At 48.6% G+C, this 25,641-nt stretch overlaps 3 protein-coding genes across 5 annotated transcripts; 1 reads left to right on the top strand and 2 right to left on the bottom strand.

Moving 5' to 3' along the window:
- Window positions 1-4,190: 4,190 nt before the first annotated feature.
- AAAS (aladin WD repeat nucleoporin) lies at window positions 4,191-16,002 on the top strand (the record flags this gene model as incomplete). 2 transcript variants are annotated; one of them, XM_081061375.1, is made up of 16 exons in its annotated part: window positions 4,191-4,438; window positions 5,068-5,195; window positions 7,315-7,370; window positions 7,686-7,777; window positions 7,962-8,008; window positions 8,265-8,363; window positions 8,665-8,808; window positions 13,300-13,420; window positions 13,898-14,022; window positions 14,209-14,269; window positions 14,403-14,493; window positions 14,691-14,784; window positions 14,863-14,930; window positions 15,078-15,159; window positions 15,273-15,357; window positions 15,503-16,002. In XM_081061375.1, the coding sequence occupies exons 1-16, from the start codon at window positions 4,316-4,318 to the stop codon at window positions 15,725-15,727; spliced, it is 1,641 nt and encodes a 546-aa protein (XP_080917501.1). In that variant the 5' UTR covers window positions 4,191-4,315. The 2 variants fall into 2 exon arrangements, with proteins under 2 accessions (XP_080917501.1, XP_080917500.1); XM_081061374.1 differs by having other exon boundaries at window positions 14,863-15,159; window positions 15,503-15,727.
- Window positions 12,332-21,979, bottom strand: MYG1 (MYG1 exonuclease). Its single transcript, XM_081061376.1, has 8 exons — window positions 21,716-21,979; window positions 21,465-21,577; window positions 18,918-19,077; window positions 16,973-17,122; window positions 16,712-16,834; window positions 16,411-16,592; window positions 15,255-16,278; window positions 12,332-13,508 (listed from the first exon to the last, which is right to left on the bottom strand). Exons 1-7 carry the CDS (start codon window positions 21,926-21,928, stop codon window positions 16,080-16,082), a joined length of 1,140 nt encoding a protein of 379 aa, XP_080917502.1. The 5' UTR covers window positions 21,929-21,979; the 3' UTR covers window positions 12,332-13,508; window positions 15,255-16,079.
- Window positions 21,980-22,226: 247 nt separating this feature from the next.
- Window positions 22,227-25,102, bottom strand: PFDN5 (prefoldin subunit 5). 2 transcript variants are annotated; one of them, XM_081061378.1, is made up of 6 exons: window positions 24,998-25,102; window positions 24,709-24,811; window positions 24,374-24,405; window positions 23,370-23,444; window positions 23,148-23,253; window positions 22,227-22,366 (listed from the first exon to the last, which is right to left on the bottom strand). In XM_081061378.1, the coding sequence occupies exons 1-6, from the start codon at window positions 25,067-25,069 to the stop codon at window positions 22,293-22,295; spliced, it is 462 nt and encodes a 153-aa protein (XP_080917504.1). In that variant the 5' UTR covers window positions 25,070-25,102; the 3' UTR covers window positions 22,227-22,292. The 2 variants fall into 2 exon arrangements, with proteins under 2 accessions (XP_080917504.1, XP_080917503.1); XM_081061377.1 differs by lacking the exons at window positions 24,709-24,811; window positions 24,998-25,102 and having other exon boundaries at window positions 24,374-24,702.
- Window positions 25,103-25,641: the final 539 nt, after the last annotated feature.

The raw sequence follows: 25,641 nt of genomic DNA, 5'->3' as shown, positions 1-25,641 counted from the left end.
AGCGCCGGCCCCGCGGACGCAGCGCGACTACTGCGCGGCCCTGACCCCGGCGAGGGGCGGCTCCCGCGGGCGGCCCCAGCCTGGCACGGAACCCGCCCCCTGCCCGGGCCTGCAATCAGCCGTGCCCGCCGCGGAGTTAGCGGAGGAACAAAAGCCACTCTGTGGCGGCCATCCCCTAGCCACAATAGGGCTTTGTGCGGCCCCTGCCCCCTAGAGCTCCCCCGCTGGGCTGAGGGGGCGCACCAGCCCCCCCCACACACACACCCCGGCCTGGGCCCAACTGCCGGCGACGCCTCGGCCCGCGGTCCCCCTCGCGGGCTCGGGAGCGGCGCTGCGGCGCGGGAGCCGGGAAAAGGGGGCGGCGGGTCCGAGGCGGCGAGCCGCGCGGACTCGGGGAGCTACCCCCCCCCACTCTGCCGCCCTCCCGCCCCCGGCCAGGTGCGAGATCTCCTGCCCTCCGGCGGGCGCGGCTTCAAAGGAGCTTTGAAGAAATCCGCATTCCGAGGACATCTCCCGTGGGCCGAGGGCAATGGCGGGCGGTGGACTTGGGCAAGGGGGTTGGGGCGGCTGATGGCGGGGGACGCCTGGGAGCTGGCCTGCGACAGGAGGCGGCCCCGAGTGGACCCCCGCTTCCCGCCCCCGCGGCAGGCTCCTCAGGACCCCCCAAGGTCTGGCCTTCTCGCCTCCCGGCCTCCGCCTGTCCGGTGCCAGCTCCCGCCCGCCGCAGCTCCGCGGTCCTCCCCTTCCCGGCCCCTCGGCTCCTTTCATCTTCTCTAGACTCCGCTTGGGGTTTTGCTGGTTTCTGGGAGATAAAAACCGCCTCAAATAGCGGCGGCGCGTCGCCAGAACAAACAGGGCCCGGCGGGCCATGTGCGCCTGGTTACCGTCCTCTGCCGCCTAGTGACCGTCCCCTGCCAGGGCGCCCGGTAAGGGGCGGCGGGCCGAGCTCCAGGCACCCAAGTTCCGGTGATGGGTCCCACCTCCCAAAGTGGGGGGGCCCATCTTAGAAGTTTCGGGCTGCCTCGGTTTCCCGCCCAGGTCATGAGGAGGAGCCAGGGGCGACCGCCCGCTAAGCGCTCCGAGCCCTTAGGCCGGTGGGTCACGATAGCCGTGTCGCCGGAGCCGTCGCGCCCCCTGGTGAAGTTAGTAGAGAGTGCGCTAGGCCTGGACTTCAGCCTCCCCAGAATCTGCAAATTGTGAAAACCATTCAACCAACGTTAGATAAGTAGTATGGGGGAGGTGGTGGCAGAATGTGAATACACATGGCACTGTTCCTCCTCTCCAGTTCACATTACAGAGTAAGAGGTAAGCACCCACCCAATAATTATAACACAACCTGTTGATGATAATCAGGCTTCATCAAATGGAGGTGGAAGTTGCAGGCGCAACCCTAGTGATTTCTTGGAAATGTCTGGAGTTGGATGGTGTCGTGACTTGTGCTCTTCACTTATCTTTCAGTCACAGACTCCCTCTTTTCCTTCAAACCTGTCCTGCTTCCCCCCCCTTTTTAAAAATGAATTCCTTGACTTTTTTCTCCTCCCCCCACCCAGTTCAAGCTGGGTTGTTTCTCAGTCTAGTTGTGTAGGACACAGCTCCCTGGCCCATGCTGGTATTATGAGCCTTGCACTCTCCCTGGCTGAGGCAGTCGGCTGCTCACAGCAGCTCTCCGTGGCTGCGGGCCGCTTACGCTGGCAGCTGGCCACTCACGCTTGCCATCGGCCTGTCATGGCAGCACACAGTAGCCCATAGCAGCCCAGCTCCAGCGAGAGCCTTTGTTCTTAGCTGTAGAGGGCGCAGCTCACTGGCCCAAGAGGGAATCGAACCGGCAAGCTTATCTGAGCCACCAAGCTGGCCCCTGCTTCCCCTTCTCAATGAGAGCTTTCCCAGCCAGTTTCCCCAAAAGAGTTTTTACATTATGCTGTTGTCGCACAACAGCCTAGCCAAATGTCCTTTCATGTCTTTCCTTAAGGAAAGAAGAGTTTGTGAAATTGTGCCTTTCTGGGACTCCGTTCCATCCTTTGTTTACACCTTATGTCTCTCTGTCTGGTCCCCAAAAGATGGTTTGCAGCCAAAGACAGGTAAGATATCTCACGGGAGATACAACCTAAGCCAGGCGGAACCGAGTGGGGACCCCCAATGAGCTGCCTTGGACAGGTATGGGAAGGGGCCTTGCCTCCCCTTCCCCCTGCTTGGGAAAGTCTATTGCCGGCTCTGGCTTTCCCCTTGGACCTGGTTCCATTTCCCTCAACAGAGTTGTTACAATGTGAAAGACTCGATCCTGAAAAGGTACATACTTTAGGTAAAAATATCCTGGGACCTTGTGCTTCTGCTGTTTAAAGACAAAGGGTAATTGGAATAAACATTTTTCTGTTAGGAAGTCTGAGCCTCACCGACCGTGTAAGAAACAATGTTGCTTTCTTGTAGTTGTAGACCTCTCAATAAAAACCTCCAGCCAGCTTCATTCTGGGCTCCAGTCCTCTGAGACTTAGAGACCCCGGGCCTTCGGAGAGATTTAACTGCATTAAGTCTCTGGTTGTTTCTTGCTTAAAAACTTAACCCAAACCACCCCTTCTCGCCTCCTCACTGCCCTTGTTACGTGGGAAGCGACATTATGCTGTTAAGCCTCCTGCGATTTCCCAAGTGACAGCAAATTAAAAGAGTGTCATACTACTATAGACTTGCTGGAGGCTGGGTTGGAGACACAGGAAGCAGGAACCACACGACCTGCAACCTGCCATCCGCTTCTCTGCCAACCAATCCCACTTGCTGGCTGCAATCCGCCCTGCTAACTGCAATCCGTGCTTGCCAGCTCAGCCACCATCTTCTTGCTAGCCCCCATTTGCTGCTAGCGTAGCCACGGCAGTTATATTAGTGCCAATGGCTCACTCGTTACAGCTGACGGCCAACTAGCCACCGCTGATGGCCAGCCAATTACAGATGATGGCCATTTACTACCCAAGTGAGCACCTTTCCACGTGAGGCCGAGAGCCGGGAAACTGCACTCCTCGCTCTGTCCCCACAGGGAGCTTCTTGTGCAGTATCACCTGGGGGCTTTTTGGAACTTCAGCTTCAGAGCTCCACCCAGAATCTGTTTCAGCAAGATACTCAGGTGAGTCCTATTGCCATTAACATTCTGGAGCTTCTGACCAGGGAATAACTCTCTTGGGGAGAACTTTTCATATAGGAGAGGGGCAGATACAAAATCCAAGAATGCTAAACTACAATGCCCCCTAGATTCTCCCATGAGACTAGCAGCTCTTGGGAGTGGGTACTATGCCTTACATATTTTTCTGTCCAGAGGGCATGGTACATGAATGAACCAATGCCCAAGGTCACCTAGTTTGTGGCAGTTATGGCTAATCATTTCTGATATCTGTTTAGCACTTACAATTTATTAAACAGCTTCTTTTCCATTATTTTGAGTGGGAAACAACCACGAGAAATAATTAGGAGACTCTGCAAGTGAGGAGGCTCAAAGAATTCAATGATTTTTCCAGTCACACAGATATAAGCAGAGGAGCACCCATTCTGCATTGGACTCCAGTTCTAGTCCCATCCCTGGGAGTTAGAATAAGATCAACTTCATTTTTACTCCTATGTCGGAATGCCTGTTTTGGTATTTCGCGGTGAAATTTCCCTGTACTTCACTCTCCTCATGGTGATATGACATGGGGGGGTTGTAGTAAAGATTATACAAGTGCTCATCATATAGTAAGTGCTCAGGAAATGTTAGTTTTCCAACTTCCCACTTTTCCTTCCAGGATGCCTAACCCTGTGGGCCCTAGGTTCCGGCCGTGGCAGCACTCTCCCTCCCAAGGTCTCCCCGGACTTTCCTCCTCCCGGAGGCTTTCCAGCCAGCTGCCGGTGACACAATCTCTATTTTTCTCCGGGCGGTCCACAGTCCTGGGAAGGTTTAGGTACCTCCCTGAACATGGCTTTATTTTGGGCTTTCCGAGCGCTCAGAGAGTGGGAGACTGCTGGGGAATTCGGAACGGAGAAAAACATCAGTCTCACCGGAAAAAAAACCCCCCAAAACAAAAACCATTTTGACTCTGAACTAGGGGTTGGCCCTGCGGACGTGTCCACGCCGCTCCCCCTCCAGCCGCTAGGTGGTGCGCGAGGAAGCTCCGGAAGTCTGTCCCGGGACTGCGCACGCATCCTTCTCCGTCATTGTTCCCTTCACTTCCGTGGAGCGTTGCATCGCCGCTTGTCCCAGGCGGCTACCCGTACGCATCCGAATCTAGCCCGGGAACTAAGAGTCAGAGGAGCGGGATTCGCGAGTTTGCTGAGTCCGGACGGCCTGGGGACCGGCGAGATGTGCTCCCTGGGGTTGTTCCCTCCGCCGCCGCCTAGGGGTCAAGTCACCCTATACGAGCACAATAACGAGCTGGTGACAGGCAGTACCTATGAGAGTCCGCCTCCTGACTTCCGGGGCCAGGTGGCCTGGGCGAGAAGGGAGGGGACCCACAGGGATGGGGCGGAGTCAGGGAGAACCGGGGACCCAAGGCAGCGTGATGGGGGCGGGGTCGCGGTCCCCAGCCTGGACTGGTACCCGCCGGGCTCGGGCTGGAGGAGAATGGAACGGCTGGGATTGGGGGATGAGGGACACTGCAGAGCTGCGGGGCAGGCCTAGAGGGTGTGGAGAGAGTGCAGACGAATCTAGGCGATGTGAGGGTGTAGGAGAATTACTGACAAGTTGGGGACCGTATCTGGGAGAACTGGGAAAGCACAACTTAGAGTGCATTTTTCCGTGGTGTTGCTGGGAAGGAAAAGGAAGGAAACTGACGTTTATTGAGCTTTGCTGTGTAAGGAGGCTCGGAGTCAAGTGTTCCATCAATGTTGTAAGATTAAATAATTACAGCAACCCTACGAAATATTGTAGTTTTACAGATAAGGGAGCTAAGACCTGTTTCCCAGTCTCACAAGTGTTCTATTTGTGGAAATGGGAAACAGTTCCCTGGAGCCTCTTACCCTTAGCCTAGCCATGGGTTGGAGATGGCAGGGAGTTCAGCAGAGATCTGGGGAAGAGACCCACTCACTGCCACACCTCTCACTTCTGGGCGATAGTGGATCAATCTTCCTGTCCTCAATCTGACGAAGGACCCCCTGAAGACCCCTGGGAGGCTGGACCATGGCACCAGAACTGCTTTCATCCATCATCGGGAGCAAGTGTGGAAGAGATGCATCAATATTTGGTGAGACATGGCAAAGGGTCTCCTGGACCATGGTCTGCAGATCCTGGAGCAAATGAGGTCACTACCCCTCTGCCTCGGGCTGCCAGGCTCTGTAGCCCAGAGCTGTATGTCGTTCAATATATCAAATTATCAGTTCTTATGCTGGAACTCAAGGCTTCGCAACAGTATTTCCATTTAATCTCCAATGACTTGCCTTGCTTTCTGGTTTGATTATGTGAACCTGCTCCCTACCCCCACCTCATGTTATTAGCACTTTTTGAGCTTTTGCCTGAAGCTCAGCAAGGTTGGGTATAAAGTTGCAGTGAATAATCTTGTACATATTCATTTTGCACATGTAGGAGTGGAGCCATACTGCCTGGATTCAATTCCTGGCTGTGCTATTTTTTAGCTGTGTGACCTTGGGCAAGTTACTTAATCACTCTGTCCTGCAGTTTTTTTCATCTGTAAAATGGAACCTATCTTACAAGGTTGTAGTGATGATTAAATGAGTTAGTATACGTAAAACAGATAACATGTTATTATCGTGTAGGATGAATTGCTACAAATGAAGTAGCTGGGATCAGAGAATTAAGTTCAGTTGTAATTTCATGAGCTGTTGCCAAATAGCCCTCAGTACAACCAGCAATGGATGAGAATGAGAGTGCCTGTTTCCCAACACATGCATTATGAAACTTCAGTATTTGGTATTGCAGTATGGTTTAAGTTGCTTGTCTCTTTGAGTGAAGTTAAACATCAAGTCATTGTCTGAAAGCTATTTAATCCTGGGTTCTTTCTCACTTCCTTTCTGGCTGCTGCTGCTTCTCTTCTTCCTAATGTCCCTTAAATGTTGGTGTCCTGGGCTGGACTTGTAATTGATGCTCTACACCTGGGTGTTCACTTGTCTGCCAAACACCCCCAGTTGGATATTCCACAGGCTTCTCACATTTAGCCTGTTCAAAACTGATCTCTTCATTTCCCTCTCCAAACCAATTTCTTCTTTGTGTTTTTCTCTCTACATATTATTATTATTGTTACTATTATTATTTTTAAAGATTTTATTAGGGAAGGGGAACAGGGCTTTATTGGGGAACAGTGTGTATTTCCAGGACTTTTTTTCCAAGTCAAGTTGTTGTCCTTTCAGTCTTAGTTGTGGAAGGCGCAGCTCAGCTCCAGGTCCAGTTGCCATTGTTAGTTGCAGGGGGCGCTGCCCACCATCCCTTGTGGGAGTCAAGGAGTCAAACCGGCAACCTTGTGGTTGAGAGCCCACTGGCCTATGTGGGAATCGAACCGGCAGCCTTCGGAGTTAGGAGCACGGAGCTCCAACTGCCTGAGCCACCGGGCCGGCCCATATATATAAAATTATAGGTGACATACAGTATTATTCAGCTTCAGCTTCAGGTGTACCGTGCAATGGTCAAGCATCTACACTGTCCATCAAGCGGTCTCCCTAATAAGACATGTGTCCATCTGACGCCCTACAAAATCTTTACAACATTATTGATTACATTCCCCAAACTGTCTTTTATATCCTCATGGCAATATTGTAGTTACCAATTTATGCTGTCTAATCCCTTCCCCTTCTCCCTCATCCCCATCCTCCTCCCTTCTAACAATCATCAGTTTTTCCTCTATATCTCTGAGACTATTTCTGTTTACTTTGCTCATTTATTCAGTTCTATAGATTCCATATGTAAGTGAGATCATGTATTTGTCTTTCTCTGACTGGCTTATTTCACTTAGCATAATGTTCTCTAGGTTCTTCTCTCTGTTCTTGTACCCCTCAAATCTGCAGCCAGACTAATCTTTCTAAAATGCCAATGTAATAAGTTTATTCTCCTGCTTAAAAACGTTTCCTGGCTTTCCATTCACTGTCTTAGGGCAAGTCTTTACTCTTTGCCTGCTCACAAAGTCCTGAAGGACCTCTGAGCCTTAGTTCCCTCGTAGTTAAAAGAGGCAGAATGCCCATTTTAGTGTGATAATAAATGAAAGAACAATATACAAAGTTCATGGCATGTTGCTGCCACTCATTAAATGTGAGTGCTCTTAATTTTAATACATGTTTATTAACTGACTTAATGAAACTTACAGAGGAGAGAATGAAGGGATCAGAGTAATTTGAATCACAGCTTTCTCTCATCAGGCGTGACACGGGCCTGTTTGGGGTGCTGAATGAAATTGCAAACTCGGAGGAGGAGGGTGAGTATTTCCCACTCTAGTCTTTTCTACTTTTGCAGTTGGCATCTCCCCTCAATAATCTCCCTAACTCATCCCAGTCACCTGTTGGCCCAGCCCCTTTCCCTTTCGTCCTATTTTCCCTGGCCCAGTTGTCTAGTTGATACCATTTTCACTTCTCCCCTTTACCTACCTCACATACCCCAGAGTGGGTGTCCAGAACACTTGTTGGGTGGAAGGATTTGGGGAGTACTCGTGCTTGCTCCTCCTTCACCTAAGAGGGTGCCCAGTGAGAGACCTGTGAGTGGTTTAATCAGAGCTACTTCCTCAACCCTACAGTGTTTGAATGGGTGAAGACGGCGTCTAGCTGGGCCCTGGCACTCTGTCAATGGGCCTCCTCCCTCCATGGGTCCCTGTTCCCCCATCTGTCTGTAAGTTTGGCTTTGTCCCATTGCCCTTTCCACTATGGCCCCCTCTCCATTTCCTATACTTTAAGGGCAGGGTGGAGTGGGAAGACTGTAGAGTGGGAGTGGTCCAGCTCCATTGTGGGAACATTGGGGGGATAAGTTCCCTTTGCTCCAGTGCGCTGTGCCCCTATCCACTTTGATGTTACAGCTCAGGAGTGAAGATCTGATTGCTGAATTTGCCCAAGTCACAAATTGGTGAGTGTACAAGCTTTGGGGCTTTTGTGGGAAGGAAGTCCTGAACCTTGAAACTTCTTTAGGGGAGAGGGAAGTCAAGGCAGATACTCCTTCCACTCCTTTCCTGAGTGCTGCCACATTCTCACTCCTACATTCCAAAAAAAGAAATGCAAGAAAAAGTGGAAAATAATGTTCTCATGTGGAAGGGAATCTGAGCTTCTAGGCTGGGGTATGGGTAGGTGCAGGTTCAGACTCTTCATGCTTACTCCTGCCCCAGGTCCAGCTGCTGCTTGCGGGTCTTTGCGTGGCACCCCCATACCAACAAGTTTGCAGTGGCCCTACTAGATGACTCAGTCCGTGTGTATAACGCCAACAGGTATGTGGGGCCTACTGGGCAGGCTCTGACTCTTCAGTCTCCATAGGTTAGTCTCCCCTTCCCTCTCCAGCCTTGGTCCCAGGGGAGTCCTGCAGTTCCTGGGCCTGGTCCACAGGGCTCCTTCCCGAACTGGATGTGTCCTCTATCTAGATCTAATCTTTATCCTACCCTTTTGTCCCACAATACCCCTGGGCTGTGGATGATCAGCTTTCTGGTCTGTGGATTTGCTTTTCAACTGTACTTAGGTCCCCCGAGCCTCAGCGTTCCTGCTTTGCCTCCATCCCCTACCCTTTCTCTCTAGCACTATCGTCCCCTCTCTGAAGCACCGGCTGCAGCGAAATGTGGCAGCTCTGGCCTGGAAGCCCCTGAGCGCCTCTGTCTTGGCTGTGGCCTGCCAGAGCTGCATTCTCATCTGGACCCTGGACCCCACCTCCTTGTCTACCAGGTGAGTCCCAGCAGCCTCTGTCTTACCTGTGGCCATGCTAGGCGTGGTAAAGAGGTTTGCAAGTTCTTTTGTCTTCACAGCACTTCCTATGGGAGAAGCAGACCTAAGGTCAAGGTGGAGGTGCTGAGAATAATGTAGAGAAAGGAACAGAACTAGGGGCTTAACGGAAGGCAGGAAGGGAATTAATATGGCTATAAGTTGAAACCAATGAAATTGGAGAATCTTTAGGAAAACTAATTACATATAAAACTGGAAACTGGTTCTTTAAATTATAAATTAAAACCTTTTAGCCAGCCTTATTAAGGTAAAAGAGAAAATCAAAGCACACTACTTTCAGAATGGGAAAAGAGAGAGAACCACAGATGTGGAAGAAAATAGAATAATTATTAGAGAACAGTATACACAAGTTTAGACCAAGAAATTGAAAATCTAAAGGAAGTGTTTAATTTTCTAGCAAAATACAAGTTACCAAAGTGGACTGTAGATGAAATTAAAAGGGATGAGCTCTATCACTAAAAAAGATGCCAGGCTGATATGGTTTTATGAGAGTTCTATCTAATTGTCAAAGAAAAGATAATCTTCACGTTATTTGAACTAATTCAGATCATAGAAAAAATTGGAAAGCCTCCTGATTTATTTATTTCCTTTTAATACATTTTATCTTTGCATAATTTTAGATTTTTAGAAAAGTTGCAAAGGTAGTAGTTTTAGTATATAAGCCTTCATCAGTTCCCCCATTTTTGACATCTTATATTACCATATTAAATTTGTCAAAACTAAGAAATTGGTACAGTTTCTTGGTACAGAAAGTACTTCTGTACAGTAACTTCTGTACAGTAGTTCTTCTGTACAGTAACACTGTTACAGAAATTTGTACAGTGTTATTAACTGAACTCGACTTTGTTCAGATTCCACCATTTTTTTTCATTAATGTCCAGGATCCATCCTGATTTTTATTTTAATTTTAATTTTTTAAAAATTTTATTGGGGAATATTGGGGAACAGGGTATTTCTCCAGGGCCCATCGGCTCCAAGTCAAGTAGTTGTCCTTCAATCTAGTTGTGGAGGGCGCAACTCAACTCCAAGTCCAGTCACCGTTTTCAATCTTTAGTTGCAGGGGGCACAGCCCACCATCCCATGCGGGAATTGAACTGACAACCTTGTTGTTAAGAGCTCGCGCTCTAACCAAATGAGCCATCCGGCCACCCTTCCAGCAGCTCAGAGGCAGCTTGTTGTCTTCAGTCTAGTTGTGGAGGGCACAGCTCACTGGCCCGTGTGGGAATCGAACGTTGTTCAGAGCTCGCGTTCTAACCAACTGAGCCATCTGGCCGCCCCCTGATTTATTTTTATAAAACTAATGTAACTCAAAAACCTAAACCTGACAATAGTTAGTACAAGAAAGTAAATATTTGAGCATCGATTAAAAAATCCTAAATTCATTATGCTAAGTGAAATAAGTCAGTCTGAGAAAGACAAATACCATTTGATCTTACTTATATGTGGAATCTATAGAACTGAATAAATGAGCAAAGTAAACAGAAATAGTCTCAGATATAGAGGAAAAACTGATGGTTGCTAGAAAGGAGGATGGTGGGGATGAGGGAAAAGGGGAAGGGATTAGACACCATAAATTGGTAATGACAGTATTGCCACAAGGATATGAAAGACAATTTGGGGAATATCAATACTGTTGTAAAGATTTTGTAGGGTGTCAGAAGGGCACATTTCTTATTAGTGAGATGACTTCATGGGCAATGTAGATACCTGACCACTGCACTGTACACCTGAAGCTGAAGCTGAATAATATTGTATGTCAACTATAAGTTAATATATATATATAGTCATGGGTTATGGAGTACAGCATAGGAAATAGAGTCAATGGAATTATAATAGATATATACGATGTCAGAGGGGCAATAGATTGGGGGAGGATAGTTATCACTTTGTGAAATGTCTAGTGCATTGTTTTGTACACCTGAAACATAAAAAAAATCCTAAATAAAGTATTAGCAAATAGAGTCCAAAAGTATATTCAGAAATTTTAACCAAGTAGGATTTTCCAGAAATTAAAGACTATTCATCATTAGGAAATCTATTCACATGATTTGTTAATTAGCAAGTTAATGGAGATAAATGCTTATGTCAATAAATGTCCTTCTCAGAAAGCAGACATTCCATTTGAAAACACAAACTAAAATTGGAATACAAAGAGACAACCTAAACATAAGAGGACTGACTCAAACTCAGTGGCTACCATATTAAACTGCAATACAAAATACTAAAGGTATTTCCAATAATCTTAAGATAAAGACAGAATTATTGTAATCATTATTAATCAACATTACTTTTGGAGGTTCTATTGAGTACAGTAAGACAAGAAAAAGAAATGTAAAGTCTTGAAAAATTATTATTAATATTTGAAGATGGTATGCTAGATAACACGGGAGAGTCAACAAAAAAAGGTGTTTAAAACGAACCTTTTTTTAAAAACTTATTTATTTTAAGTGTGGTTTTCCAGGACCCATCAGTTCCAAGTAGTTGTTTCAATCTAGTTGTGGAGGGCGCAGCTCACACTGGCCCATGCAGGGATCGAACCGGCAACCCTGGTGTTAGAGTATCGCACTCTAACCAACTGTGCTGACCGGCCACCCCTAAAAAAAGCTATTTGATCTAATAAGAAATTTAAATGTAATAAGGTGACTGGATCCAAGACACTGAAAATGTAACAGCTTTTCTTTCCTAGTAATCAGTTGAGACATTGAATGGAAAAAAATTCTATTTATAATAGATAATTACTAAATTATGGGAACTAAGTTGTTAAATTTATTTAATCTATTAGACAGCTGAAGAAAGTTGTTGAAGAGTAGTAAACAAGAATTGAACAAATGGAGACAAGCTATATTCCTGGATAGGAAAATTTAATCATAAAGATGTCAAATTAAGTGTATTTCCAGTTAGAATTCTGTTGGGTTTTATTTTTGTGAAATGGACAAGGTTATATTTAGAGTTTTTATGAAAGAATGTGGAAGAATTACCAAGAAAAAAAGTTTGAAAAGGAAGAATACTGAGATATTTGCACTACCAGGTATTAAAATATTTTATGAATTTACAGTAATAGAAAGTTATGAAAGCTATTGGCATAAGAACAGACAAACATCAATGTAGCAGAATAACATTCAGGAACAGATCTAAGAGTAGATGGAGATTTAATACGATAATGTGGCTTTTCACTGCAATGAAGAAATTTAGGTTTATTTTTTTAGGGTGTTGGGATAATTGGTTATCCATTTAGAAAATAATAGTCCTTCACACTTTATATACAAATAAATACCAAGCAGACAAAAGAATAAATATAAAAATAAAAGGACTAGAAGAAAATATAGAATATTTTTTTGCCCATTCAGAATATTATTATTAAAATTAAGATGTTTGATAATATCGAGTACTAGCAAGAGTAGGAAAACAGGTGCTTTTATACACAGTTGGTGAGAGTATATTGTGGTACGAACTTCTCAGAAAATAATTTGTTGGCATATTTATTTGTTAAAGGTGCAGCCTTTTTTACCTCCAATTCCACTTTAACATTCTATTCTACACAAGTAACAACATAAGTACATAATATAGAGAATATGTTTTGCAGCACTGCTTGTAATAAAAAAATTTACACACAACTGAAACGTCCATTTGTGGAGGCATGACTAAATTAATTATAATCAAATCAGTGGAGCCACTGAAAAAAAAGATAGGTCTCTATGAACTGACCTGAAAAGATAAGTATGATTTACTCTAAAGTTAAAGTTGTAGATTGGTTGCCTAAGACCTCATTGAAGCTAAATGTAGTTAGTTAGGTGGAAAAAGGAGAGGGTGGCACTAATTCAGGCAGTAGCCTGTACCTGTCAGGCCAAGTATGTGGCTTGAGAGCTGCAAAGCTAAGACACAGTGGTGCCTTCAGGTAGTTCCCAGTCTAGTGATGGAGGCCAACCCACAGGCAGCATCTTTTTGACAAGCAGAAAAGGATGAGGGAGCAGAAAAGGGAGACTAATTCTGACAAGAAAGGCAGAAAGACAGGTTTTGGAGCACAGGTTGAGTTCTGGGGCAGATGACTGGAAAGTGAAGAGATTAGACCCTTGAGGTGACATCATGGATTATCCCAGGCCCCAGGTAGGATGGTCCCGTGGGGGGAGAGCTGTCACCTAGGGCAGAGCATGACATCTCCCCAGCTCAACACCTTCTAGCTTTACTGGTCAGAAGTTTTTATCTCCTTGACGCCCAGTGAAAGCTTACTCCCTTTCACCCATTTTCCTCTGTGAACCTACTGGTGGTGACATTGCCCTTCCTTCTTTATTTTTTAACTTCCACGATCCTTATTCATTTTCCCTAACCTGGATTTGAGCTCCAAGGGACCACTGGGATTTGAAAGTTTTAGTGGAAGGCAAGGAAATAGAATCATGGGGCTTTCTTCTGACTCCATATCCTGTTTCCCCTTGGTAGACCCTCTTCTGGCTGTGCACAAGTACTGTCTCACCCTGGGCACACACCTGTCACCAGCTTGGCCTGGGCCCCCAGTGGGGGGCGGCTGCTCTCAGCTTCACCTGTGGATGCTGCTATCCTGGTGAGTTGGTCCCCACCCCTTTTTCGGTAATTTCAGCCACCTCTCAGATTGAGGAAAGAGCATTCTTGGTCTGCTGGTGGAAAATAACCTGTGGAAAGGAGAGGGATAATTGTCTATTCAGTCTTAAACTTACCCAGGGAAGGAGCCACTCACAGATTTAAAATTCTGCCCACTGTAATTGTAAACATAAAACCTATTTCCTCCAGTTTTAACAGTCCTTTTCCTACTTCCTCCCTTTCTGGTTCTTTGTATCTTAAAAAAAGATAGAGTCCCCTAATATATGGTGATGGAAAGAGAACCGACTCTGGGTGGTGCACACACAATTTGAGATATAGATAATGTATTACAGATTGTACACCTGAAATCTATGTAACTTTACTAACAATTGTCACCCCAATAAACAAAAAAAGGAGACCCCTGTGATATGATAGGGATGCTTGTTTCCTCCGTCTCACTCTCTTGCCCCCATTCTCTTAGGTATGGGATATCTCAACAGAGACCTGTGTTCCCCTTCCCTGGTTTCGGGGAGGTGGAGTTACCAACCTGCTCTGGTCCCCGGATGGCAGCAAAGTCCTGGCTACCACTCCCTCAGCTGTATTTCGGTGAGTGGGAGGGGGACAGAGGGAGAGTAAGAACGACCTGAGAAAGGCACTTTGCTTCTGGAATTTCCAGCAGGCAGAACCTTCTGTTCCCATTCCCATTCTTTGACCTGACACGGGCTGACAGAGGGAGGGAAATCCAGATTTTGGAACCTGAAGGTACTAAGCTGTGATCTGCCTTTGGTGCAGAGTCTGGGAGGCCCAGCTGTGGACTTGCGAGAGGTGGCCTACGCTATCAGGGAGATGTCAGGTAAGACTCACAGAAGCTGCGGAGGAGGTGGTCCCCTGGTCCCCCAAGCTTGTCTCCCCACCTCCTCTATTTCTTTTCCTTCTACATTCCCCTATAGACCCCCTTTCCCCTGCCTTTTGCCTCCTGACTCCAGACTGGCTGCTGGAGCCCAGATGGAAACCGACTGCTGTTCACTGTATTGGGAGAGCCACTGATTTACTCCTTGTCATTCCCAGAACATTGTGGTGAGTTAGGGAAAACACTTCAGGATGCAGAATATCTGGGGTAGAGGGAGGCAGAAACCCTCTGAACATGCTACTCTGAAGGATAAAGGGAAGTAAAGCAGTTTGGGAGATTTGAGAGGTGTTTATGCCTGTGATGGAAAGGAGGCAGGGGACCAGGGAGAGACCCATTTTTTAACAGCTGCTGCGCTGATCCACAGGTGAGGGAAAGGGGCGCGTTGGAGGTGCAAAATCAGCAATGATTGTGGCAGATCTGTCTGAGACCACAATACAGACACCACGGGGAGAGGAAAGGTGAGTGGGTGAGGGAGAGGCGGTGAAAGGTGGGAGGGGCCACGCTGAGCCCGCCCAACTTACTGTTCTGACCCCTAGACTTGGGGGAGAGGCTCACTCCATGGTCTGGGACCCCAGCGGGGAGCGTCTGGCTGTGCTCATGAAAGGTAAGAGGTGGGGAGGAAGGCCTCTGCTCAGGCCACAGCCATCTATTCCCATTCATTGTGTCCATGCTCTGGCTGAAGTTCTTCTCCGCCCTGCCCTGGCATTCGGCCTCCAGAGGTCCTTCCTGTCCCTGAATCCATTTCTTCTAGGAAATCCACGGGTCCAGGATGGTAAGCCAGTTGTCCTCCTTTTCCGCACTCGAAACAGCCCCGTGTTTGAATTACTTCCTTGGTAAGTGCTGGGCAGGCCATTGGGTCTGGGTACCTCACCAGCCTTCGCACACCAAATCCACACCCCACTACACCTGCCTCTGGTTGCCTGCTTACCTTGTCTTCTTTCGCTAGTGGTATTATCCAGGGGGAGCCAGGAGCCCAGGCCCAGCTCATCACTTTCCATCCTTCCTTCAACAAAGGGGCACTGCTCAGTGTGGTGAGTAGGCCAGGCTGCTGGGGTTTTGGGGAGTGGGATGAAGGAGCTCAAGTTCTCGACTGCTGTGTGCCTCTGCTGCTGTGTGCCTCTGCATTACAGCCTTCTTTGGTCCCTGTCTGATTGGCGTTTTCCTTCCGCTCTGCAGTGCTGGTCCACAGGCCGAATTGCCCACATCCCTCTATACTTCGTCAATGTCCAGTTTCCACGTTTTAGCCCAGTGCTTGGCCGAACCCAAGAGCCGCTCGTTGGGGGCGTAGGTTGTATTCATGATCTGCCTCTCTTTACTGAGACATCCCCAATCTCTGCTCCTTGGGACCCTCTGCCAGGGCCACCGTCTGCTCGGCCCCACTCCCCTCACTCCCACTTCTAATAATAATAAATTTCCTTCTTTGTCTTCCAATCAATTATGAAAGACTCTTTACAAGGGAGTGCATTGGGGTGTAGTGAAGAAGAAAAAAAGGCGTGGGCTTTGGGTTAAGATTTTGGTTCTGTCCCTTTTTAGCCAGTTCTTGTGAATTTGGCCAAGTTATTACCCTTAGGAACTGGATGGTTTTCAAATGATTAGGAAAGCACAGATGAGAAAATACCAACAGGCCTGAAGGTCTAGTATAGGAGCTGGCACATAATAAATGTTTCACTTCTCCCAAGTTTCTGCAAGTTCCAAGAACGGTGCAGGGCAGTAAGTGTGGCAAAGACTTGGTCAGTTTGAGATGCAAAAAGTTTTATTGGACAAGGGGATTTGTGGGAGACGTAGGCGCTGGGCGCTGGGCCAAGGTGGCACGAGCCAGACTCAAGGCACCCTCTCGGGTGCAGTGCCCACCAATGAAGCCACTGGCATGGACAAAAACGCAGCCAGGAATCCCACTGACCTGGTCTAGGGCCTCATCCCGAAGACCCCGCCATGGCTCTGGCAGGGGCAGCCTACAAATGAGGAGAAAGAGGGAGTTGGTGGGAGCAAATGCAGGCCTTGAAGTACTGCGAGAGGGAGCAGAGCAGAGGCCAACGCCACCTGATAGGGCTGCAATAGGGCAGGGCAGTCCCCCAGGGCCTCACCTGCTCTGGAATGAATGGAGCTCCTTGGGCACACACTGTACCCGCCACTGTCCAGCCAGGTCAGTGTAGATAACAAAGATGATGGTCGCCGGTGGTGACAGTCCAGATTCCAGCTGGTAGAGGTGCTCCTTCCAGGGGCATCCACCTTTTGCCAGTTCTATTATCTCCCCACTTGGGTCCACCTGAAAGCAAAGCGGGGCATGGCTGGAAGGCTTAGGGTGGAAGCAGGAGCCCCTGTTGACCAGCAGCCTGCCAGCAGTCACTAATCCCTGAGCCACAATGCCTCCTCCCAGGCCTGTACCTGGAATCGCTGGGCTAGGGCTTCTTCTACCAAAGTCCGGGCTGGTAGCCAGCTGTGCTGGTAGAAGTCTAGTCTCTGCAGAAACTCCTCTCGAACCAGATCCATTGCGCGTTTGAACCCAGCCTGGGAATCAATGGAATCAGAACAATGGTGCTGGCCCAAATTTTTGACTTTGCTAGGATCTGACGGGGTAACCACTCCCATCTCCTCCCGAGGTTCTTATATATGCCACACGGTCTCTTCCCCTGGGGCCCTCCTTACCTCTGTATCCTGGTCAGGCTGGTTCCAGGTGGGATTAAGCCGGGCGACTCGGGCACTCAGTGTAGTGGTCAGTGCATATCGAGGTTCCCCCTCCCACTGGGAGATCCCATTGTCCACTGCATCCACTTCCTCCACGAAGTTCTCATACATCTAAGGCAGCCGCAGGAGAAATGCTGGAGGCTCCCTACCATTTGCATAGTTTTACAGGTTTCACACACACTTTCATTTAATCTTCACAATAGCCCTGTGAGGATCTCAGTATCAACTGGATGAGGAAAGCGGGAATTAGCGAGTACTTAAGGTCAGAGAGCCAATACCGTATTTCCCCAAAAATATGACCTAGCCGGACAATCAGCTGTAATGCGTCTTTTGGAGCAAAAATTAACATAAGACCCAGTATTATATATTATATTATACCCGGTCTTATGTTAGACCCAGTATTATGTTTATTATATTGACCCAGTCTTATATTAAAATAAGACCGGGTCTTATATGAATTTTTGCTCCAGAAGATGCATTAGAGCTGATTGTCTGGCTAGGTCTTATTTTCGGGGAAACACGGTAGGGAGTGGCAGGGCTGGAACTCAGATCATCTGGTTTCTAATCCAGTGTTCGCTCTATTACACATAAAGCCCGAGCCAAGGCAGCATGTATGGGGTAGGGGCTGCTGACTTCTGAACAAGATCTCGAATTCCACGAGGGGCGCTGGGAGGGTGGATCCCTAGGCTCAGGGAGAGCAAATCGCCAGAGGGGCTGAGTGGGCTATTCCGCGACCGGTTAATAAAGTCAAGGAGGGTCTAGCCAAGCACACTAGTCACGTGGGAGGGAAGGGGAGCTGGTTAGACGTCAAGCACTGGGGTGATCCCAGAGAAACCCACCATGAGCCATGTGGCACCAGTAGTTGCTGCGTCTCCTGAGCCTAGAGAGATGGCAGGACAATGCCTCAAGAGTTTGGGGGCAGAAATGATACAGGATATCAGTGTTTAATGCAAAATTGCCACACAAAATAGGCCTCCATATCAACACCTCTGTGGTCTGTAGACAAAGTGCTACTCTCAGGGCGGCCGAGAAAGAAACTCCCATGCTCAGCACCTCTTGTCTGGACCCCAACCTGATACTCAGTTAAAACTCGGGTGTAATTTAGTTCAATTGCTTAGAAACCCCTCAGCAGAGGGCAAACTGACCCAGGCAGGCTACAACCTTAGAATTCCAGAAGCTCCAACTGAACCATTCACATTTCTTCACTTGTTTGGCTCACAGTAATGCTGTGGCATAGGGACACAGGACAGGTAAGCTGAGATAAAGACGTGAACTCAACAGCCTTTCTGCAAACAAGGAAGCCGACTGAATCTTCAGTGTGACTTGTGCACTTCACAGGAGTAGGGTCAAGGTGTCCAGAGTCACTGTTTGAGCCAACATGCACGCCAGGGCCACTAGCCCTGTTCCTTCCCCAGCAGCAGCACCCTGCTATGAGTTGCTTTCAGGGAATGCTGGTGGGACCTAAAGATATCTTCACAGTCAGACCCTTCCCCGCCGAGCTTCCCAACTCGTGTGTATCTGGTGAATTCTAGTGGTGCCTGACATATGCTCCCCTCCCACTTCGGGGCATCCAGAACCTCCGAACCACATGCTTCCAAACATAAGCAGCCTCCTCTATTACCAAGTTGCTGAACAATCATTTTTTAAAGTGTCAGGTCAAGAAAAAGACTGGGAAGCACTGCTTTATGGTTTTCAAAGCCCATCCCTGGATGTTACCTCATCCACTTCTCACCACCATTCCAGGATGGAGGCAGAATAATAAGATGAGCCTGAGGAAGATGGTGGTAGGCTAGCTATGGGCCAGGAACCCTAACCTGAGGCCCAGTCCTGAGAGCGGCGTGAATGCGACTCCCAGCAGGCCTGGTGGAGATGCATGTATGAGGCATCTCTGTCCTTGTGTCCCCACCTTGTCATAGAGGGTGCCCACCATGCCGTCCTCTTCATTAGTGCCCAGCAAATGGGCCAGCAGCTTGTGCCCGAAGTGCAGATAGATGAGTCCCGCACTGCTCAGCTTGGTCTGCCACGGCTTTCCAGGGGACAGGGAGCTCATGGTCTCTGTGAAAGACCTGAGGAGCACAGGGAGGTGGCGCTGAGGCGGAGTTGCCCTAGTTAACCCACAGCGTGTGTGCATGTGCAGGCACAAGTGGGCGTGGGAAGACTGGGGAATACTGCAGGGGTTGGGAAGAGAGAGCCCAGCTGGGGAGGCTTTGGCTTTTCCTCAGGGGTCAACATGGACCTCGGCTTGGAGTCTCCATGCATTCATTTGACAATGGTTAACTCAATGCTCACTGCATGCCAGGCTTTGTGTTTAGACACGGGATAAAAAAACAAACAAGACATACTGTTCAAGTTCATCTATTAGAGGCAGACAGACACACAAATAACCAAGCAAATGCTCTAGCTACGTTATGAACAGAAAGGGGGTGAGGAAGGGTTCAGGAGGAGCGCTGGCAGGTTATTCCTGAAAGATCAATTAGCGGGTGAAGGAGAAAAGGTATTCCAGGTAGAAGGAACAACATGTACAATGGCTAAGAGACAGGTCTTTTCATGGAATTGCAAGACAGGCAGCTTGGGTGTGAGGGTTGAGTAGCAAAAGAAAGAGGAAGGGTAAGCAGGGGCCAAATCATGGCAGGCCTTGTATGCCATACTTTGGAGTTTGGACTTCATCTGCAGGTAATGGGAGCCACTGAAAGACTTTTAAGCAGGCAAGTGCATGTTAGAAAAAGTATTGTGCCAGCCAGCATGGAGAACAGATGCAAGGAGAATACCTGTAGTGGTCCAGGGAAGCGAGAAAGGCAGGGCTTTGCATAGTAATGGAATGGAGAATAGGGAAAAGGTATGACAGTTGTTAGGGAAGTAGAAATTATAGCTGTAATTTTCTAAATGCCAGTCCATCAGAATCACCTAGGGAGCTTATCTTTTTGTTGTAATGATCTTTATTCTTAAAGACTGAGTAAATACAAAAAGAATTGTGAAATATTCATAAGGTATAGAGAAAGAGACTCATAACAAAAACTCCCCCAGATAGGGTTCAAACAGAAGCAAAACCAAATAAATTGTTGCTGGCAACAGACATGCTAAACTACACACAACAAGGGTATGATGAACACAAAATTCAGAATATTGCTTACTTCTGGGGGAGGCGTGCGGGGGTAGGGTAGGGAAGAAGCACACGGACAGGTGCAGATGCAAAGGTAACGGTAATGGTGTAGATCTTAGGTGGGGACATTGGTTCATCGGTGTTCCTTCTATGTTTTATAGTCCAGAAATGTTCCGCCAGCAACCTGAGTTTGGTTTTGAGGTCACTGGTGCCCTTTCCATGAGCATTTCCAATGGAGAGATTGGGAGAGAACCAGATGAATGAATCAACGAACGAATGAATAGTATGAATCGAAGGGATGTGGAGCCAGGGTCAGCTCTTCTTTTGAAGACTGACTGAGACGTGAGGGTGAGATTAGGTTGTAAATACCTGGAGGGTTCGCTCCCAACATCATTTATGAAAATAATATGTACACTTAAACAAAAGAGAGAGGGAGGAAAATACTTAGACTTCAAACAAAATAATTTATCTTCATAATCCCTCAGAGATAACCACTGTAAACAATGAGGTATACATGAGGGAGAATTTTGTTTTTATTCCTTTGTTTTTAAGATGCGAGATGCCTGAGCGGAGTTTTAAGCTGCCAGCAAGGAGAAGCAGAAACACTGGTGGGAGACTTGTGATGTGAAGTCCAAGAGGAGAAAGTAATAGACTGGAAAGGGGGCAAACAGAAGGGAACAGTGTTTCCTGAACTGGAAGGAGGGAGCTGAGGATGTGAGAGTGGGAAACAGGACACGCATGTAGGAAAAACTAAATTTCCTTGGAAAAGTTCGAGGCAGGGTGACTCACTGAGGGATTTTGATGAGGTAGGGACGTGAGGAGGAGAAAAGAATTAGAATGGCAGTGTGCATAATGGGCTACCCTTGGAAAAGACAGATCTGCCGAGGGAAGAGCGTAAATAAAGACCCCACACACCAACCACCACAGTCACGTGGGCGCAGCAGTCGGAAACGGGGCAGCAAAGGCACACGAATGGATTAATCCCAGCTGCAAAGGCACACGAATGGATTAATGCCAGCTGGGGTGTTAATTGGCCTGATGATGGTGCTGGTGGGAGAAAGCCTGACCGAGCCACGGAAGGAGGGGAGAGCCACGGAAGGAGGGGAGCCGTGAGGAGCCTGAGGACTGCCTGCCTGGGAGCCAAGGGCGGCCCGGGCAGATGCAAGGGTTCAGGGAGGTCGGAGGACAGGCAGACGGGTGCAGAGCCGGTGCAGAGCTAGAGGGATGGAAGGCTGTCGCCTCGGGGGACACAGAGTTTGCTTTCAAGGATGAGGCAGTCCCTTCGCTGACACGGACGGCTGCACGGGAGCACCGAGAAAACCTGACGTGAAGAAAAGGTGTCTGCGAACCCACCTCTGGTGATGGTCATATCGGTGTCTCTGAGGGTCGTATTCGCCACCCACGTCAACCACGATGTCGCAAGCAGCTAGCTTTTTGGGGTCCCGGGTCCGTACAATCTCTGCATCCTGCAGGGGAACACAGGAGGTGAGGGGGCTGCCAAGAGCTGCGGGGGTTAACGTCAGGCTTCCACGGGAGCCGGGGCGGGCAGGAGTGCTCAGGCCGCCGAGCTACCCGGGGACCCGGTTAGGAGAGGCCGGCTGTACCCGGTACTGCGGCAGCAGGCGCAGCAACGCGCAGGCCAGGGCCTCGTCGCAGTGGAAGGTGCCGCCGTGCGTTCCGATTCGGGGCGGGGCCATGAGGCGGCTGCGGGGCCGCTCGGAGGGCGGCACGGACTCCGGGCTCAGCAGGCCAGGACGGACCTGGCGGAGCGGCGGAGGCAGCAGCGACAGGAGCCCGCGCAGAGCTCGGCGCTCCATGCGGCTCCCCCCGCGCGCAGGCGGGGCCGCCGACCCGGAAAGGGAAGCGGCGACAGCCCCACTTCCGCCGGGGCCGTTCCCGCAGCAATCGGCCCGCAGGCCGGGCAGGGCGGCAGCGCGGGCTTCGTCTCCCGCTCCTCCGGGGGTCCGAGCGGAGCCTCCACAACAAGCACTGCCTCAGGCTCTGGGGACAGGCACCCCCCCTCGACCGCTGCCCTCCCAGCTCTTCGCCAGTCCCTGGCTTAATGCAAGAAAAGACCAACATTTCTGCCCAGCTGGAACATTTATTAGCATGAAACACAAAACGCTTCTCTTCTCCCCCAAGAAGTCCCAGGTCCCTCTGCCCCATTTCGGAAACAAGCTCTCAGGCTTTGGCAGCCTGAGTTACGCCCAGGGCTGTGAGCTGCTGAATCTTCTGGCTCATCATCTCCATGACAGCTGTGGAAAACAAAGACCCTGGTCAGGTACTAAAGGGGAGAACCCAGAGTTAAAGAAAAATGACAGCGAAGTTTTAAGGACAGGCAGACGACCCGCTACAGTTAATGCAACTTTCAACAGTGGTCCACTGTGGGGGACACACACACAAATTTAGAGTCTACACTGTGTCAGTAAATATGACAATTACTGGGATATAAAAATGAACAAAATACAGTATTAAATAAATCAGACATAACCAGAAAATTGTAACGTGGGAAAGATTTTTGCCTTTAGGACAATGGTTCTCAATCCTGACTGGAAAGAATCACCCGGAGAGTTTTCTTTTTTTTGAAAAAAACTGAACCCTGGAAACCCTGCCTCCCCACAACCCCACCACCACTACCCGGCTTGATTTAGTTGGTCTGGAGTGGGCCCAGGCTTTTTAAACTCCATGGGTGATTCTAATGTACAACCAGGGTTGCAATTGCTAGTACTTAGGGCTATATTTATTTCTTGTGTGTTCATCTACATGGATCTCCTCCCTCATTCCATCCCCATGAAATAGGAACTCTGCAAGAACACAGGCATGAATTCCTTCCTCTAAATTTCTCAAGCACCCAACCCAAGAATCTACAAATAGTGGGTATGTAATACACAGAATCTAGAGAACAACACATCAAGACACCAAAGAGAAAGACATGGTTTTAATCCAGCAAAGGGGACACCCCCATGGTTCACAATGCAATTCATGTTGTCTATCATGGAGGTAGAAAGGGTCAAGAGGTGCCCATACCAAGCTTACCCTGTTTCATGGCATGCTTCTCCTGCAGAGCTGGCTGGATTTTCTCCATTTGCTTGGTGAGAAAGTCTATCTTCCTCTTGAAGAAGTCCTTGGCATCCTCAGCTGTCTAAAAGGTCAGAGGTAGATGAGGGGCTAACAGGACACCCCATGCTGCATTCTAAATCTTCCCCTAAACTCCTTTTCCCTGCTTAGAGGGGCATCCACATGCTTCCTTCCACTCACCTTCTCTACATAGTAGCCAGTTCCCACATCGATGAGCACGTGTTCCACATCATGTAGCTTCCCAGGGACATACATCTGAGAAGCAAGGATTAAGGAAAAACTAGCCCAGCATGAGTCATGATTCCTTATCAGCAAGCCTGCTTGGCCTCCTAAGAACCTCTTTTTCTAAAAAGCTACAAGGCACAGGGACTGAATAATCTGGAGGCCTTAGAACAATACCTATAAACTCCAAATGTGGAGAGACAGAGAAGTTGGTTCCTTATGGAGAAAACGACATACACTGAACTACTCTCTTGCGCTGATCCCATCCCCCACCCTCCAAGCAGTTTTTACAATTCTTCCCATTAGACCCTCCAGAAAGACTACGGTATTTTCCTACTGCTGTGGAGTAGTAAAAGTGAAAAGCCGGTCTCACTTCCCCTCAACAACCCCAACCATGAACTAGTTAATTCCTGATGGATTTAATGTTCATTAGTTAGCCAATCCCTACTACATTGCTATTTCTGTGTTTGTTTTAGCTTGTCATTTCTCAGCCTGCAGGTGCCCTACTGTCATAACTTGATCATTCAAGTAAAACAATCGACAGGTAGCCACAATCCAGGTTTCTTAGTAACAACAGTTTAGGAATTAAGAGCCACAATTAAGCTGAATTGAGGATTAATAAACAGAGCCAACTTCCTTGTTCCTATATTCTACCCTTCCATGGCTTATGTCTTCCAAGTTACTAGTAAAAGCGTAAACTACCAGTTTTATCTCCATGTTAGATGATATCCTCAAACAGCAAAGGGAAATAATCACACCTCAATTCTACACGCTCTTTGGTGCGCACAAGGCATTAGGTGCATGTTGGCCCCAGGTTATACATAAATAGGAGAGCTGGGTACATAGTAAGTGTTCTCAGAATCATGGGGGCACTCTGGAGTCATCAAAACTACCTGCCCTTTTTTGCGGAGCAGGGGTGAGGGAGAAAGGAAAGGGCAGGGCAGTTCCTGTAGAAAGGATACAGAACTCGTCAGGGGGACGAGTAATTCTTTCCCTGCGAAAACAATTAAGACAAACATCTGGGGAAGGTTGGCAGCTCCAACCTTACGACGTTGAAGGGAATTCCTATGTGGCACAGCGCAGACAGTATGAAAAGAACAGAAACGGGCGGCAGGAGCAGAGGAACGTCCCGTACATTTCAATTCTGGGTAGGTAACATGCAAAGGGCTCACGTAGCAGTACATGACACGTAATGAACTGTTTTCTCGTCTCACAGGAGGAAGACCGGATTAAGAGGCGGGGCGAGAGAAGCCGGCGACCACATCCCCCAGGTTGCCTTCGCGCGCCTACCCCATACCCTCGTTGTGCTTGTTGAGCACGTTCAGACAGTCCTTGGCTTCCACATACTTGGTCTGTACCACCTTGAGCTGGGCAATGGACGTCGACAAGAACTCCACTTCCTAGAGTTCAGGAGAGAGGGTCAGTGCAAGGGCTGGAGGGAGGGGGGGCACCGCCAGAGAAGAGGTGGGGGTTCCGCAGGGGAAGGGAAGCCTTCCGAAGTGGGGAGGAACGGGGGCGGAGAGGGCGTACGCGTGCACAGGAGGGATGTGAGGCGGGAAAGGAGTGTCTCTGGGGCCCGTCCCCACCTGGTCCAGCTGGTTCTTGAGCATTTCCAGCTGCGGTAGATTCAGCTCGGTGATGTTAACCGACTGCGCCATATTGGGAAGGAGGACTCAGAAAGCGGAAACCGGCTACGCGAGCGACGCTCTAGCTGTCCCTCTGCGCATCTCGATGGCTGTGCCAGGAGGCTTCGCTGCGCCAAACATCTCTATGATCCTCCGTCCCCAAGTGGAGGAAGAACTGGAATCTCTGAGACTCGCCTTGGATTAAAGATAGCCGCACGCTCTTTTCATAAAACATCCCAAGCCTGGCGTAGTAAAGTTGTAGTAAACAGGACTCCTGCCTTCAAGGAACTTAAAAATCTTAAAAGTACTCAGGCTATAACCACAATATTGCAGAGCAATGCTTGCTACTCCACGTGGGTCGTATAAACCCAGTGACTGACAGGCAAGGAAGCCGCCGGTGAAGTTCTTGGGTCAAGGGGAGTTAAGTGTCATCGGGGAAAGTGGTGCTTTGGAAAGATGAAGCAGGAGAGTCTGTTGGTGAAGAGAACAATAAGCAGGCAAGTGATCAACCAAGTACAGCACGAGGTTTATTAATAAATACAATGTTTTACCACGTGCTAGATATGAGGGATACATGAATGTATATGGTAAGTGCTTCTGAGATT

Source organism: Rhinolophus hipposideros (assembly GCF_964194185.1).
Source record: "Rhinolophus hipposideros genome assembly, chromosome: 9".
Classification (NCBI taxonomy): domain Eukaryota; kingdom Metazoa; phylum Chordata; class Mammalia; order Chiroptera; family Rhinolophidae; genus Rhinolophus; species Rhinolophus hipposideros.
The sequence above is the reverse complement of the archived record's forward strand: the minus strand, read 5'-3'. Positions and strand labels throughout refer to the sequence as shown.

Coding starts and splice junctions, on each gene's coding strand:
- MYG1 (XM_081061376.1), bottom strand. CDS start 21,928: ATGGAGCGCCGAGCTCTGCGCGGGCTCCTGTCGCTGCTGCCTCCGCCG. Junction 21,578..21,715: donor GCCTGCTGCCGCAGTACCGG/GTACAGCCGGCC, acceptor GTTCCCCTGCAG/GATGCAGAGATTGTACGGAC. Junction 19,078..21,464: donor CGATATGACCATCACCAGAG/GTGGGTTCGCAG, acceptor TGTGCTCCTCAG/GTCTTTCACAGAGACCATGA.
- PFDN5 (XM_081061377.1), bottom strand. CDS start 24,595: ATGTACTGCTACGTGAGCCCTTTGCATGTTACCTACCCAGAATTGAAA. Junction 23,254..23,369: donor CTGGCTACTATGTAGAGAAG/GTGAGTGGAAGG, acceptor CTGACCTTTTAG/ACAGCTGAGGATGCCAAGGA. Junction 22,367..23,147: donor GAAGCATGCCATGAAACAGG/GTAAGCTTGGTA, acceptor TGTTTTCCACAG/CTGTCATGGAGATGATGAGC.